This window comes from Pleuronectes platessa, chromosome 7, assembly GCF_947347685.1.
Source record: "Pleuronectes platessa chromosome 7, fPlePla1.1, whole genome shotgun sequence".
NCBI lineage: Eukaryota > Metazoa > Chordata > Actinopteri > Pleuronectiformes > Pleuronectidae > Pleuronectes > Pleuronectes platessa.
In genome coordinates, this window is record NC_070632.1 from 12,603,762 (window position 1) to 12,620,623 (window position 16,862).

Genomic DNA, 16,862 nt, shown 5'->3' on the forward strand with positions numbered 1-16,862 from the left:
GGTCGTCTGTTGTCGGCGTATTTACATGTCTCACAGCTCCCCCGCGGTCTGAGGCCACTACAACATGTCACCCCACTGTTCCACGCGATCCTCCTCACTCAGTGACACATTGAGACGAGTGAATCTGTTTAGTATTTATCCACTCGGAACAGAGAGGCTTTAGAAAATGTACGCTTCCTTTTTCGACATGTAGAACTGCATCTGTGAAATTTAAATGGAGTTAAGTATATATACTGTAAGGTAATTTTTAAATGAAAGACATTTAAAAACGTTTTTTAAAATGTCATAAAAAAACAAAAAAAATTTTTTAAAAATGTGTGAAATATTGTTAAATGATTATGTATAATTATATAATGATTCACAGATGAGAAACTCGCATTTCTCTCAGCTGCTAGATGCTAAATATTTATAGCATAAATAAAGACATAAATGTACTGCATATGAAAATATAAGCATTGGCACAAAAATGTGAAGAATTAGTAAATAAAAATGTGAGTCTTGTAGATAGAGCCATGATCAACCTCTAACAAACATGAGATCACTGCAACAAATGAATCAAATATCTCTAGGATCTTTATCTTATCTTTAGGAGACACATTTGCATTGAAGTTTTTTTGGCTGTAGGGGATTAATCAAAAATATCAGTGTTCTTCAGAATCAAATGACGATGTAACTAACCTAAACTAACTTGAATCTATCATATCACCAGTGTCATTATCTACTTTGTAGTTTCTGAGTTCGACAAACAGTTGAGAGTTTGTATTGCAAAAAATAAGAAGATTATCTGTGTCGTTTTGTGATTTAAAAAAATGAAATAAAAAAAGCTCCACATTTTATGTGTGTGAGTCTGGAGGGATACGCAGTGTGAGATTTAACCACTCGGTAACGTTTCTTCTCTAAAAGAATGAGTCAAGTCGCCAAATTACCCCAACAGATTGTAATGTCTGCCGCTTGGATTGCAGCGGGAGCTTAATCCGAGCCCACAGCTTCCATTGGGTCAAAAAGAGACGAAACAGCTTAACTTTGGCTACGATTTGATCTGTCGGTCTAAAACACACATTACTCTGATTTATCACACATGGTGTTCGACAATGAAATCAACCTGAAACCTTCGGATCTACATATCTCTGGCTCATCATATATCTGAATAATAAGTCCTCATTTTATTTATTATCTGTATTTTATAAGTGTCTCTTAATCTGAGGTTTGAAATCCTGAGGGCTCTGCAGATGTTGAACTAATGCAAACACATTTCTGCAACAGTTCTTTTCTCATGATTTGAATATCATCAGTGAAATTATGAGTGAATTTCTAATATATATTAATTGATATGTTCAGGAAAAATACATAATTGCATGTTGTAATGTAGTAAAATTAACTCATGAAGTTGAATTCCTTTCATTAGGAAAAGCATAGTACAGTCAGATTTAATAAGTGATAGAACTTTAAAAAAAACTGTAACTGGTAAGGAAACATTTAATATAGAGTTTGCTCCACAGTTGTTTTTTTACATTACATTACAGAACAGAACAGAATTTATTCTTAAAAAACTGACAGATTGCGTCGAAGGGGTCACAGATCAGAAGGTTTGGGGACCCCTGTGATGGCATAATAAAATCTTGCTGGGATCAATGGTTCTGCCTTTATCAGAAACATGTTTTTTGCCCAGCTTCTAGATATTGACCTCCTGTTCTTCCCTCCATCTGTTGACAGAGTGATGAAACGGAAAAGAGCGTATACCTGTCACTACAGAAATGAGTGAGTCGTCGTCAGTTCATTCTGCGAAGCTTCTCTCGTTGGCCCGCTCCCTGTCCGGGCTCGGGCGCGACGCCGCCAATGGAGGCGCCATCGTCCCACCTGACGTCCAGGACCCCCCCCACCCGGTACGGCCCCCTCTCACTGTAAACACTCATCCTGTGACATCCTGTGACATCCTGCTCTCTGACCAAACCCAACTTGGAGCGTTGCATGTCTGTCTCACTTACATCTTCATTAATCACCTGTGTGTTTGCCTGTGTGTGTGTGTGTGTGTGTGTGTGTGTGTCAGGATTCTGGCATTGAACTAGGCCCTGGGCTTTTTTTCTCTGATGGCAAGAGGAAAGTTGACTACGTCCTTTGCTACAAATACAAGAAAAGGCGATCCTCCAAGGCGCGCCTCTCCATTGTGTCCAATGGGAGTGTACCAATTGTGATCCCGGGCCAATGGGATACGGAGGCAGAGGCACCATCAGGAGATGTGGAGGAGTCGAAGCTGTCCGAGGAGGAGAAGGTTTTAATGAGGGAGGAGTTTGAGGCGGGGCTGCTGGAGGCGGGACTACAGATAGAGCGCGATAAAGAGGTGTGTATTTGTTTTTTTTATTACAGCACTTTCATCATGATTATTTTTCCATCTGCTGCATGGAAATTTATGGGTCAGTCCTTGAGCGACCTCAAATCCTCTGACTGGACGGCTGCCAAACAGGTGGAGGATCAGACTGGGTCTGTTGTCTCAGCTCACGCCTCGTCCCTCATTAAAGATTTAAGAATTCCCTATTAATCTCACAGGACAATATGATAGTATAACAATAACATCAATAAAAATAATAATAACAACCAGAAATGTGTTGCATTTCACTTTGCCACGTGCTCAACAGTGTGTTCCATTGGGCGCATGTGTGTTTTTTGTGTGTGCGTGTGTATATGTGTGCGCATGAATGTTTGTGTCTGTGTGCATTGTGAAACGCTTGCATGTTAAATCAACTGCTGTTTTGGTTGAGGATTAAGACCGCTGACCGTAAGTGTGAAGCCAAAGGCCAGATTATAGGACCTTATTAGAGAGTGATCCACTACTCGGAAGTATGTGTGCTGGCACATGGGCGGGCATGGCTGGTGGGGGGAGGATAGTGGGGTGTGATTAGTGGGTTTCATTTTGATTGAATGGGTGGAAGGACGTGCTCTGTGGTCACTGTATCGGTGTGTGTGTGTGGATCTGTTACAGTCTGTCCGTGGCCAGATATGAACAGGCCATCGTTTAGAGGAGTGGACAGTGGAGGATTCATGAGAATAAAGGGGCAGAAAATGTTGCATGGTTTCGTTTTGCAGCCAAATGTTGAGGTCAAATGTCAGAGCATGTTTTCATCAATTCACCTTTAAATAATCTTGCGATGATTTCATTGTAATTATACCTTGCTTAATTGTAATATTCATATTTCTGATCAGCAACACGACAGGTGGTAAAGTGGGATGTCTGTGCTGAAGTGTCCTTGGGCAAGACACTGAACCCCAGGTTGCTCTCCCTTGTTTTGCAGCTCTGCCACCACTGCTGTGTGCACGTGTGTGTTTGAAATAATGAATCCGAGGCAAAAGTTTGTGAAGATCTTTGCAAACCGTATGTGTTTCAGCTTTCATTTACCAATCTCATGCTGCAACTGAAAAAGCGCCTGTAAATCATGAAACACAATATCAGAGGTGTAGCAGCTGCTGGTTGAGCCGGTGCAGTTGTACATGATCTGTGCTGAGGTCATTACTCTAATTTCATGGACAGGTTGTAATCCAGTGATTTCAGCCTCTGCAACTGATTTTCCCATGAAAACTGAAAATTGGTTAAAATCGGAAGATTATCAGGTACAGATCCCGATGGGTTACACATTATTATGCTTTTTTTTTTAATAATATGCATGTTCAAGGATTTTCCAGGCTTGAAATAATGGGATTTTCTTCAGAAAGGCCTCAATGTTTCACAAAGTCGTGTACTTACAGGTTTAGAGAAGGCTCATCTGGCTACTCAAGGGCAAGTAGCAGCAGGAGTTTAATGCAAAGATGAAGAGTAAAAAAGACTCAGATACTCTATCCATATATGCTGCAATCATAACACTGAAACAAATATTGTATATTGTATGCACTGGTACAGGTGATGAAGTAATTGATTGATTCTGTATTTAAGCCTCGGAAAACACATTGAGGAATAAGACCCTTATTTACAATGGTGCCGAGGGTACAATGAAGAGTTAATACATTGAAATAAAAAAATAAAAAATAAGAATGAAATAAATATGCATATATATATATATATATACAGTAATACAAGGGAAAAGGTCATAAACAATCAATTTTAATGATTCAATATAATGTACAGAGTGTTTCACATGTTATATGTGTTATTCATGTATATGTTTCCTACCTGTGTGTGTAATTATTTATGTGCAGAGGCCAAATGGATTCATCAGCTTTAGCCGGCTGCACATCCCGTGGCCGATACTCAGTCGAGAAGCAGAACTACAGAAGATTAAAGTTGCTGTGAAAAAGGTCAGAAGTTTAAGTTATAGATATTGTCGTTTAATATAATATGATTTGGTTTTACATCACAATCGAGTTGTTAATCAAAATGCTGTAGAATGAGACATGAGGAGCAACAAACCTGACTGAGTGGATTTGGATCCCCCCAAAAAACGTGTGTGTGTGTTTTGAATCGAGCAGAAGTGTGAGCTGCGGAAACGGACGGGCATCGCTGGGATCTGGGACTCCATCGTGAGCAAAGTCAGCACGCCGTTTCAACCTAGCGTCCCAGAGTTCGACGTCCTCAGGGACTCGGAGACACGCACTCACCTCAAAACCCTGAAGCACCCTTTCATCAGAGACAAGCTTCACCTGTGAGTACATGCTCTGAGTCGTCCTCTCGGCTTCAGATAACCCCATCATATCTAAACGTGCAGCTCTCACATAATTGTATTATATATACATATGGTGCTGGGACAGAGAAACAAAAGAAACCATTTGATGTCCACATGATGAGCAGGTTCTGCTGCTAACTGCCTCCTGCCATTTCCTGCAGGTATGACATCCAAGCAACAGAAACATTATTTGATAACAACACGCGCAGCAGAATAGTGAGTCCAGAAACACTTCCTCCAATTTTATTTTTGTCTGTTTTGCAATCTCATGTGAGCTCACGTGATTTATATCATGCTTTCCAGGTGGCTGAGATTATTTCCCGCATTACCTGCAGACAAACTATCCAAACCACTGGTGAGGCCTATTTCTCGCTGTGATTTTCCTCTTCATAATGTTGATGTGCTTCCCGTCAGTCGGGGTTAATGCGCTCCATATGCCGACAGTCACACAACTGACTGTGTCCATGTCCACTGTGATACACTCAATCCTTTGTGTCACTAGGCATCAACTCGTTATTGGCTCGGGGTGTCTACGACTCGGCTTTCCCTCTGCATGATGTGAGTGCAACACAAATAACAACGTCCCTGGTCACTGTGATGTTGCTGTTGTTGCTTTTCTTCATAAGCGCTTTTGTATCTATTAGATTGTTTTTTTTTATGTATCATGTTCTGTTCAAAAAAGGCTTTTTATGGTTTCATGAAGTCAACATATTAGCTTTTTTATGGAGATAATTGTGAAAAACAGGGGTATTTAAAAATATATATATTGGAAAATACCCCAAAAAATCGAACGTGCATCCATGTCGATGTATCAAACATGAAATACTGTGTAGAAATCGACATCATTCACAGCACCTGACACCTCTTTTCTTCAGGGGTCGTTCACAAGGAGAGGACGGAGAGATCAGCGAAATGACAGACAGGTGAGTTGAGTGGCTTTGACATATGTGATTGACGAATTGTTCATATTCAACCTACTGCATTTAGAGGATTTACTGGAGACGATGATATTCATGCTTCTCGAGAGAGGAACAGACGACACTGTTAGAATCCAGATTTGTCCTGGACAAGTGATGTGGTTTTGTTAGGATTCAAATCTCAGGCGTCACAGTTGATTTTCAGGCCTCTCAGAAACTGCACAAAATTGAAAATGACTTTCAAAAATATAAATAAATATTATTTTTTTGTAATTTAAAAGTGGGGTCTTAAGTCTTTCATAATATCAGCTAGCAGATTTGTTAAGATGACAAGGTCAAACAAACAACTAAACAAAACAACCCGGTAGCTGAGAGTCTCTTTCTGAGCGTCCAGCAAATACAAATATTCGACTTTTGATCATTTGTTATTCATTTATAGAGCAAATCCATTAGTGTTAATTGATTCTGTCTCTGATTCCTCTCCCCCGAATTTTTAATGATTGAACTGTTATTACCTCTTAATAGCAGTTGATTGTTCATCGTTTTCCCTATAATATATTAAGGTAAACTTGTATCCTTGTACTATGATGGTGTGCTTGTGTTTCCTTCAGCTCCTGCATGAAGAATGGGCTAACTATGGAGTAATGCATAAATACCAGCCCGTGGACCTGATTAGGTAATTACTTCACACTTATGTCCAGCCACAGCTTGTGATTGCATTTTTTCAATGTTGGCAACTACTATAAAACTGTTAGAGGGACCATGATCTTGCTTTTCAAAAGTGGAGCTAAGATGATGGTGCTAGAAAAAGGTGATAGGATTATTAACATACTTGTAATTATTCTCTCGGGTTCAGGTTTAGCTCAGTGTGTTGAGTAGTTTTCAAGCAAGTCCTTCATGGTAGATGATTAATTCATTATGATTAAATTTGACATAAGATTTTTTCAAGATGGAATCTACATTGTCTAAAATGGAAAGTACTGTATGTGTACTCTGAGGATCTAGAGTACTTGAATAGCAATCGGCTATTAAATTGTTTTTTAATGCCTGTTTTCATTATTCCCAGAGAACCATGAATTACCAAAAAGCTAAAAACCCATGCAGCTGTAGCTTACACATACCTCTATTTAAACAGGAAATACTTTGGAGAGCAGATTGGCTTGTACTTTGCCTGGCTGGGTGTTTATACTCAGCTCCTCATCCCGCCCTCTGTCCTGGGCATCATTGTCTTCCTGTACGGCATTTTCACTGTGGACACCAATGTACCGAGGTAGGCAGACACATGGATTCTCATCAAAAGCACATGTGATTATCATTGTACATGCTATGATATTTTCCTCGTCCTCATTTTATTTCAGTCAGGAGACGTGTGACGACAACCTGAACATCACCATGTGTCCCCTGTGTGACGGAGTGTGTGACTACTGGCTTCTCAGCACCGTGTGCTCACTGGCCCGAACCTCATACCTGTTTGACAATGGAGTCACTGTCCTCTTCGCTATTTTCATGTCTCTTTGGGGTAATATGCTTTCCTCGTAATGAACCAATCAGTGTGGAGTGTGGGAAGAAGCCAGAGGGCCCAGGGGCAACAGGGAATATAAGCCAATTCCACCTGCCCTAAATGCAATAAAGTACATTTTATACATAAATATTACATGTATACATATATATCGACAGCAATAAGCATTTGCACTAGAAACAGAGCTGAATACAAATTAGGTCATGTTTATCACATCATTACACTATTTGTAAACCTTTATTGTAGTGTTTAGAAATTGTTATAAAAGTGCGGGTCTTTTTCATATTGGTGATTTTCTTTATCCCTCCTTTTGTGTATCCTCTTGTAGCTGCCTGTTTCCTGGAGCACTGGAAAAGGCGGCAAATGTGTCTGAAACATACCTGGGACCTGACCAGCTTGGAGGATGAGGAGGTACAGAAATAGATTTAAGATAGATAGAAGAATACTGTAGTTACACATACTGTTCAATAAACACACACAAACACACACACACACACACACACACACACACACACACACACACACACACACACAGAGACACGTTAGTATGTTTATTTGAGAGTAAAGGCAGTCTTTGCAGGGGGTTTTTCTTTGTCACATGATATAATATACATTTTAGCTGACTCTTTCTTTTTCACCTTCTATTCTGGTATTAGCTGTGTTTGCTAATGAGCCAGGTCAGGCAAGGTGAGAACATTAGCTCATGTCCCAGGTCAATGGTGACGACAGAGATCAGTTGTGGTTTAGTTTGCAGATTATCATTCATGTCAAAACAGAGCCCTCCCCTCTAACACACACACACACACACACACACACACACACAAACACACACACACACACACACACACACACACACACACACTCACACACATGCACATATACACATACATGCAGTAACAGCACCTCTTACCCTGTGAAGAGCTGTAATGGGATTGGTCTGTTCTTAAAACAGTACGGTTGCTGGATAAGGTGACGCAGCAGGGTCGCAACACAGACCCTCTGACCCTAATGCAACACTTTCTCTCTCTCTGTCTCTCTCTGTCTCTCTCTTGCTCTCTTTCCTTCTGTCTTTCTTCATGCTGCCTGAAGGAGAGAGTCCAGGTGGGCAAGTTTCTGTACCCATTTAATATCCTGCACTCAAGAAGTAAGATAAAATAGTCCCACTATGAGTAATGCAAATGTGAAACAAAATACAATATGAACAAATGAAACTAAATAAAAAGTGATATGCACTCCGTATTGCACATATATTAAATTCAAATTGCAAGCATATTAGGACGTGGTTTATCAAGCTGTGTCGTTATCGATATTTATTATTAGGGTTAGATCAAAAGATGTATTGGTATTTATTCGATTTTTCTTTTTATAAACTGGAGAACCTTGTGAAATCTAAAAGAAGTTAAATTGGGTCTTCTTATAAGGAAATGTGTTTGAAGAGAAAAACTATTCAAAATTTGTATGAAGTTATTTTGGAATGAAAACATTGCTAACCATAGACCGTGTACAGATATAAGGTCACTAAACACTACTTGTGTTGGGAATCCCTAAAACCATCAAAACTGTCAGAGAATAGTGGAAAAGAAGTGTTGTATGATGGTGATTGTATTTCTGCAAATGTTTTAACGTGTGTTTGTTGGTTGGCTGCAGGAGGAGCTGAGGCCTGAATATGAAGAAGCTCTGCAGGAGAAAAAAGCAAAGATGAAATCACAGTCGAAGAAGAAGGTATTTTATCCCAGTGTATTTCAGATGCATCTTCATGACTTGTGACACAAACTTCTCTCACTGTTTTTACCGACACGTTCTTTCCTTTGTGTTCTCTGGTGCAGTTGAATCAGGCTGGAGAGGGTGCAGACAGAGAGACAGAGCAGATGCTGGCCTCTCAGGTATCACTGCACCACTCGCTGGGAGTTGCTGGTGGGAGGAGGAGGGTGAAAGGGCAGAGCTGGGGTTATTTAAACTTGTTCCTCATTTATTACACTAACACAGATCTAACATCCTTAATTAGACGACTCTCTGAGATGGTAAACAAGAATATTGCTGACCGAGCAGATTTGGCAGCCCATCGCATGCGTCTACAATAAAAGTTGCAGTCAGACTGCGACTGTATGAGCTCATGTCTGCGTATGGAGAGGAAACCCCCTTCACCTGCTGCGGGTGGTTGAGTCCAAAGCTGCTTACCTGGCTGGGATAAGCCCAGATTACTGATGGAGAGAGGAGAGGGAGGAGGGAGAGGAGGAAGGAGAGGGGATTTCTGTCCTTTCAGATGGCAAACATGGGCCTGGCAGAGAGAAAACATAACGTCTGTGTGCAAAACATGTGATCAGCATCCCCCCGACCCCCCTGAGTGTAGCCCTGTGCACTACACACTGTACCCACACAACTGCATATACCAATATGTTTGTTACTGTGTACCAAATTAATTTCACGTTCTTCCTCACAGCAAGAGCCTGAGTCTCTGGACATTGAGGATCACCTGTCAGGTTTCTTCATCAATGTGTCCACATTACTGCTACTGGTACTGTATATTATACATATACATATATCATTTTATATTTATTTTATATATTTGTACCCCTCCATTAATTAATTGTAATTATTATTATTATAATGTTTTCACTTCACACAATCTTTCATGATTATTGTCATTTTTATGCAGATATCATTTCGCACTATAAAGTTTATAGACATATGTTATTTATCTACATGATTTCCTCACAGTTCTTATATCTATTAATTTCACAAAGGAGTGATCCTAATTTATTACTCAGTCCAATTGAATTTAACAGAATGCTGAAAATGAATATTAAAAAAAACACAGATATTCCTCTAGATAGGAATATCGAACCTTTGTGAGGTGTGTAACTGTGTCTTTCCTGTGTACTCAGATCTTCGTGACCTTCTCGGCCGTGTTTGGGGTGGCGGTTTACCGCATCTGCATGTTGAGCGTGTGGTCCATGAACCCCGATCCTGAGGCCAAGGCCAGCGTGAGGATGACCGTCACGACCACGGGCATCATCCTCAACATGCTGGTCGTTCTGGTGCTGGAGGAGGTTTATGGAGCAATCGCTGTGTGGCTCACTGAACTGGGTATTGTATTTTGTACATGTTAGCAAGCAAAAATGTATGAGTATAAAATAGTATATGTTGGATCATTCCTGAATAAGAATAGGAAGTTAACCAACAAGAATATAGTATGTGTGCATACATAATCTACATGTGTATGGTGTATTGGAAGATACAGTAGGCTAATATTTCACCCGAAAAGTCAGTGATACTTTTCGCATTTTAGTATCATAGTTGTTTGTCTTTATGATTCTTATCCGGTGTAATGGTTGTGTGTGGTTCATTAGCTGTAGCTCGACATGGGAATCTGATAAAATCTAATCTTTAAATTTTTTGTTATTTAATATATGCTTTTTATGTGTATTATATATTATATTTTAGGCGTATTCAGAACACAGATGTGATGAAATTAACTTTAAACTCTACAACCCAGATTTTTTCAATGTCAAAGGCCATATTAACTGATTAAGAAGGTTCATTGTGAGTGAAACATCCATAAAAAAAAGGAGTGTTTCATATGACGATGATGATGATGATGATGTTTATGATAATGAGGGTGAGGATGATGAGGATGAGGATGATGATCTTATACTCGTTGTTCCGACAGAACTCCCGAAGACGAAGGAAGAATTTGAAGAGCGGCTGATCTTCAAGTCTTTCTTTCTCAAATCCATGAACGCCTTTGCACCTATTTTCTATGTGGCCTTCTTCAAGGGCAGGTGCGTGTCTCTGTCTTTCATTCGTCTTCACTAATCATCTTTTGTCTTTTGATTTCTCATCACGTGACTCGGTCTTCTCCTCCCACAGGTTTGCTGGGCGGCCTGGTGATTATGTTTACGTCTTTGGACACTATCGAATGGAGGAAGTGGGTTCACATACACACGTTATTCATTGTGTATATTGGCGCAGAGTCTTGTAGTTAATGTGTGTTTTATGCTCCACAGTGTGCTCCTCCAGGCTGCCTCATTGAGCTTTGCATCCAGCTCAGCATGATCATGCTTGGGAAGCAGCTGATTCAAAATAACGTCTTTGAGGTCCTCATACCGTAAGTATTTCTTTATTCACCTAGTTTTTAACCTATGATGTCTTAGCTGGGACTCTATCGTTAATGTGTCTTTACTTTTTGTTTTACAGTAAGCTGAAAAAGATGTACAGAACAATGCAGGAGGAAAAGGGAAAGAAAAGAGCTGCTGAAGATGAGGAGAATGAAGCCGAAGAGAGGAGACCAAAACAACAGTTTGACAAAGATTTCACTCTTGAACCGTTTGAAGGTGTCACCCCCGAGTACATGGAGATGAGTGAGTCTCTCTAGGTCTCTCTGCTCAGTCTTTTATTCACTCACTCAACTGCTCCTGGAGTCACACAATGTATCTTCAACCCTCTCTGTGTGTACGTGTTTGTATTTTGCAGTAATCCAGTACGGGTTTGTGTCTCTGTTCGTGGCCTCCTTCCCGCTGGCACCAGCGTTTGCTCTGCTCAACAACGTCATCGAGATTCGTCTCGATGCTGCAAAATTCGTCACTGAGATCCGGCGGCCCGATGGTGTGAGGTGTAAAGACATAGGTACGGATCACACCTGGGACATCACGTCTTCTCTGTCAGTCTCTGTGTGAATCTGAAATAAGCTGTCCTGTGACTTTTAATCACTTTCTTTTTCTTTACTCCTCTCTGCCCCTTTTTTTGTCTCTTTGTCTGTCTGTCTGTCTGTTCGTCCGTCTGCTTGTCTGTCTTCCTGCCTGTCACACACCACACTCACACACATGGACACACACACTTTCCTTTCCCTCTTTCTCTCTTATAATGCACACGCTTCCTCCAGGGATTTGGTACAACATTCTCTGTGGAATCAGCAAGTTCTCTGTCATTACCAATGTAAGTGTGTGTGTGTGTGTGTGTGTGTGTATGTGTGTGTATGTGTGTGTGTGTGTGTGTGTGTTTGAGTGTGTGTTTGTGTGTGTTTGTGTGTGTTTGTGTGTGTGTGTGTGTGTGTGTGTTTGTGTGTGTATTGACAAGAGATTGCCTCAGGAGGTAGAGCGGGTTGGATGGGTACCAATATGAAAGCCGGTGGTTTAATTCCTACAACATACCAAATGTCTGTGTGAATGGTGTATGAAGAAAAAAGCGCTGTGTATGAATGTGTAGTTGTGCATGAATGTGTGTGAAACACGTAAATACAACCCATTTACACTATCCACATAATAAATGTTAATAAATGCATTCATTGTTTTTTTTTGTACCTTATCAAATACATCTTATATAGCCTTTGTGTCAGAGCACTCAGGATGTTAGGCACCAAGACTTATCACGATAAGATGTGGTCTCTGGGATATACAAAATAATTCCTAAGCCCCTGAAGGATGGGTAACAAATATGAATAGTATCAGTGTAAATTATATGACACCAAACTAAAATCCATCCTTTAATTTTGCTTTGATATCAGGGGTACAGCAGTATCACAAGAGACATGGAGAGACATCATGTGATGTTTGGTAAAAGTATTATATTTGTATTAGATGTTGTTATTGACATTACATTATTTGCCTAAATGAATGGTGCTTTAGCTGTTAATGAGCTCTAATGCTATGACTACATGGTTATGTGTTATATATGTGGTACTACAGTGCTGTTAATCCCATCCTTTGTTTGTCTACACAGGCGTTTGTCATCTCCTTCACGTCAGAGTTCGTTCCACGAATGGTTTACCAGTACATGTACAGTGTGAACGGCACCATGAACGGCTACACCGAGCACTCGCTGTCCTACTTTAATGTCAGCAACTTCCCAGTGGGCACCGCACCCACCACCACCCTCATCTCAGGAGTCGCCATGTGCAGGTCAGAGTGACTCTATTGACCTTGACCTACCTGGAGCTTCCTGTAAACCCTTGAGAGCAGCAGTTTAACTCTTACTTTACCTAAATCCCAAACTTGTCTGGGGTTTCCACGCCTTTCCAAGCATTTTTTCTGATCTGTAATCACCTTAGTTCATGTTATCCTTTGTTTGCCTCCTCACTAAACCCAGACTGTTTGTGTTTTTCAGGTATAAGGACTACAGAGACCCACCGTGGGCATCAGACGCCTACACCTTCTCAAAACAGTACTGGTCCGTCCTGGCAGCAAAACTAGCCTTTGTAATATTCTTCCAGGTAAGAAAATTAGCTAAAAACAGTGTCTGATGGCAACCATGACTATGAAAGTATATCTGTTAATGGAAGCCCTGAATTTAAAAGTGTTTTGTCCTGAGTTTAACAAACCTCTTCTTTATTTCCCTACAGAACCTCGCCATGTTCCTCAGCATGTTGGTCGCCTGGATGATCCCAGACGTGCCCCGCTCACTGAGGGAACAGCTGAAGAAAGAGAACATGATGCTGATGGAGTTTCTGCTGAATCAGGACCAGGAAGCACGTGCCAAATCCCCTATAACTAAACGCTCCATCCCCTGCTTCCCCCCCAACATAGACATTGTGGTAGAGGCGCCTCTAGAAGAGCAAGAGGAAGAGGAGGAGGAGGAGGAGAAGAAGGAGGAAGAGGCGATTGAGGTCAATGTTGAGCAATCAAGAGAGAGGAGCGACAGTGATCCCGAGTTTGGAAAGACATTCAGAGAAGTTGAAGAAAATAGACGAATAGAGAGCGAAGGTGAAGCAGGGGACGACGGGGGAGAGATGGATGGGGGAGCAAAGGTTGAAGATGGAGAACAAAATGAGGATTGTGGAAAGGGAGAGGATGAGCAAGAGGAGGTGGAGACCAAAGAGGAAGGTGGACAAAAAAAAGAAGAAGAGAACGAGGCAGATGAGATGAATTTTAGCGTTGATCTGGACACCATCATGAGCGAGCTGGGCCTGCTAGGTGAGAGGATGTCCATTACATTTGTTCTACATTTTGTTAGTTAGAGTAAACTGAGCTGTCTTATTTTATCTTGAGTCTAATTCTTCTTCTTTTCTTATCATGTAGATGAGGAGCCATCGACGAGCAAAGCTGTGGACACAGGGTTTCCTCCTTCAGGCTCCACACAGGAATACCAGAGGGTGCAGGAGCCTCCGTCACATCCGACATCTCAAAGAGGCTCCTGTGATAGCGTGAGGGCCTCCAGTGCTGATGTGACAACACCAGATACAAACACATCGCTCTTCTCACTGATCGCTCCTCCTACCAGAGAGCCAGGCTCACGGGCGAAGGCTCGTTGCTCCACCCTGCCTTCCCTTCACAGAGGGGCCGAGGCCTGTTGCAGCCTGCCGAGGCCCAGCCACTCCACCAGCCTCACCAGGCTCCAGCCGCCAGCCTCACTCGCTCCTATGATTCCCCTGCAGGAGTTGTCGCTGTCTGCCTCGTCCAGCCGGTACTCTCCCCCCTGCACTCCAGTGTCACCTTCACCCACACAGTCCCCATCAGACAACTCTGAGTCCCCACAGCCCAAAGCCCCCAGCGAACTGTTTGCGCTGAAGGGCCCTCCACCCCAAAAGACACGCTCCAGAGGCAAAGCCCGGTGCTCCACCCTGCCGCCGCGACAAAGAGCCCCCAGTCCCGAGGAGCACTCCACCAAGCCTAGCCACTCCACCAGCTTCACGAAGCTGGAAGGCCGCATCCCCCCCTCCCCAAGTGAACTGAAGCGCAACACGCTGAAATGAGGAGAGCTTGAAGGGACAGAGGGTGACAGAGGGAGGGGGAGGGCTATGCAGATTATCCTCTCCTGTCTGTGCCTGGAGCCTCACTCCTGAAGAGAGACCATCCGGATCAATGGACCTCCTTTCTATCCTCTTAATGTTCACAGAGATGTTCCTACCGCTCAGTGGTTTAGGGCTGATCCTGACAAGGGAGGTGCTGGACAATTCAGAGAAAGACTGCTCTGAAACTCCCCTTGCTGTGCCCAAAGAAAACACCTTCTCAACATTAACTATTTTTACTCTTTTCTTGATTTTTGGTTGATTTGTTATTTCCCACAGCTCACATTCTCACTAGCCACAGCTCCTCTGTTATTTTCAGTCCTATACATGCAGCAGTGCTGCCGTGTAGATCAGAGGACGACGGATTTGTATACGGCACAGTTAGTCTCAACAAATAATGCTTGTAGATCGACTGTTTATTTTTAGAGGTTTTGATATATAAAAAAATGTGAAAAATGATAATAAAAGAAGAACATATTTTTGATATCTGGTTTTCATTTGAACTCTCAAACCTAAATGAGTGCTACACCTGCATCTTGTGGACAGAAAAGTAGAAAAACTGTAAGAAGAATTTACAGAAGTTAAGAAATCATCCATATCATATGTGGGGACAAAGTCACACAACAATGAGAAACACAACAACAATATCACAACATTCATAACGTGTCTGTAGTAAATCCTTCACTGGGAGATTTGACAGCCTGTTGTGTTGTCTCTGGTTTTGCCCCCCTCTGGTTTTTGGTAAACCATCACACGGTATTGAGTGTTATGTATTTAAACATTTAGATCATTGATGTGCTGTTTACGTTTGTATCCATACTTGTATCCACATTTTTGCTACAAAATTACTAAGAAGGAAAGAGAAAACTATTTATATCAGAAACAAAAATTCTCTTTCCCTACAAACTGAGCAGGGTGATGGTCTGCATGTATTTATATATTTGTTGTCATTTATGCAAAATGATAATTTACTATATTTGTGTGCAAAGCTCCCTTTTTCTGCCGTATCCATAACTGGCCCCTCCTCTGCCCCCTCATGCCCCACCAGTGAATGGGGCCTTTGTTGGGGGCTTCCCAGCATTCCAAGGGAATTCTTGCAGGTGAGGGTATGCAAACAATCCCCACAAGACTGACGCAGCTTAGCATTTACAACTCCAAATGCAAAAGGACTGTGAGAGCAGTCAGGATTTGCAAGTGCTCAGACATAACCTTACCTTTGAGGACGTGCATGCGACTGCAAGGGTGGGATCAGCGGAGCAGACAGAGTGGGAGGGCAGGATCCTATTCTCTCCGAAATAGGTGAGCACACACACAAAAGCTCCAGAATCAACACACTCAATGGAGCCTGTGTGTGAGAAAGCATTAGCTCATGAGTAAATATTTGCCTTTATTTTTAATCTTCAAACTATTGTCAGTCCTTTTTGGAAAACGACTCAACAAAAGCGGTAACAGTGGATTTACAGGATCTAACAGGGTGGTTATCTCTTATGGATAAGTGTAGTGTATATAGTGTATGAGTAACACACTGGCTGCAAAGGACCCTGGAAAACGCACTGTGGATATACTGAAGGTGAGTGTGTCTGTATACATGGCATGTGCACACATTTACTCTCCCTGATACAGTATATGCTCTGAATGGCTTTAGAGAGAGGGATGTAATCAGGAACCTGGAGTCAGAATGAAAAAGAGAGAGACCTGCTTTGGTTTCACACCAGATTTTACTTCAGCCTCGGGTGGAGTTTGTCAAACTCCGTCTTTTCTTGTGTCTCAGCGTCCCTCTCTTCTGTTGAAACTTCAGTCAACACTGCCTGCAGGTATGAGTGCTCCTTTTTCCCATGCTGACTTATCGAGGTGCAGACACACACTAGTATGACTTACGGATCTCACTGAGCGAATTAAAGAACGGAAGTAAATATCTCTTAATAATTCATGTTTATCTTAAAAGGAATTTCCTAACTGCTGGAAAGGAGTTTCCTAACTGCTCAGATAACATATATTTTTATCTATGTGCTGTTATGGGCAGAGTCCACGGGAAGAAGGACTCTATCTTCTCT

General features: G+C 41.7%; 1 protein-coding gene across 1 annotated transcript; it reads left to right on the forward strand.

Annotated features, from left to right (window-relative positions):
- The first annotated feature begins 1,754 nt into the window (after nt 1-1,754).
- LOC128444116 (anoctamin-2) lies at nt 1,755-15,179 on the forward strand. Its single transcript, XM_053426423.1, has 26 exons — nt 1,755-1,883; nt 2,096-2,338; nt 4,186-4,284; nt 4,456-4,628; nt 4,811-4,865; nt 4,953-5,004; nt 5,152-5,207; nt 5,525-5,572; nt 6,178-6,242; nt 6,702-6,836; nt 6,925-7,085; nt 7,414-7,496; nt 8,733-8,807; nt 8,912-8,968; nt 9,526-9,600; nt 9,971-10,172; nt 10,756-10,867; nt 10,956-11,013; nt 11,093-11,193; nt 11,283-11,446; nt 11,559-11,711; nt 11,968-12,020; nt 12,804-12,982; nt 13,188-13,293; nt 13,423-13,993; nt 14,099-15,179. Exons 1-26 carry the CDS (start codon nt 1,755-1,757, stop codon nt 14,770-14,772), a joined length of 3,879 nt encoding a protein of 1,292 aa, XP_053282398.1. The 3' UTR covers nt 14,773-15,179.
- The last annotated feature ends 1,683 nt before the right edge of the window (nt 15,180-16,862 follow it).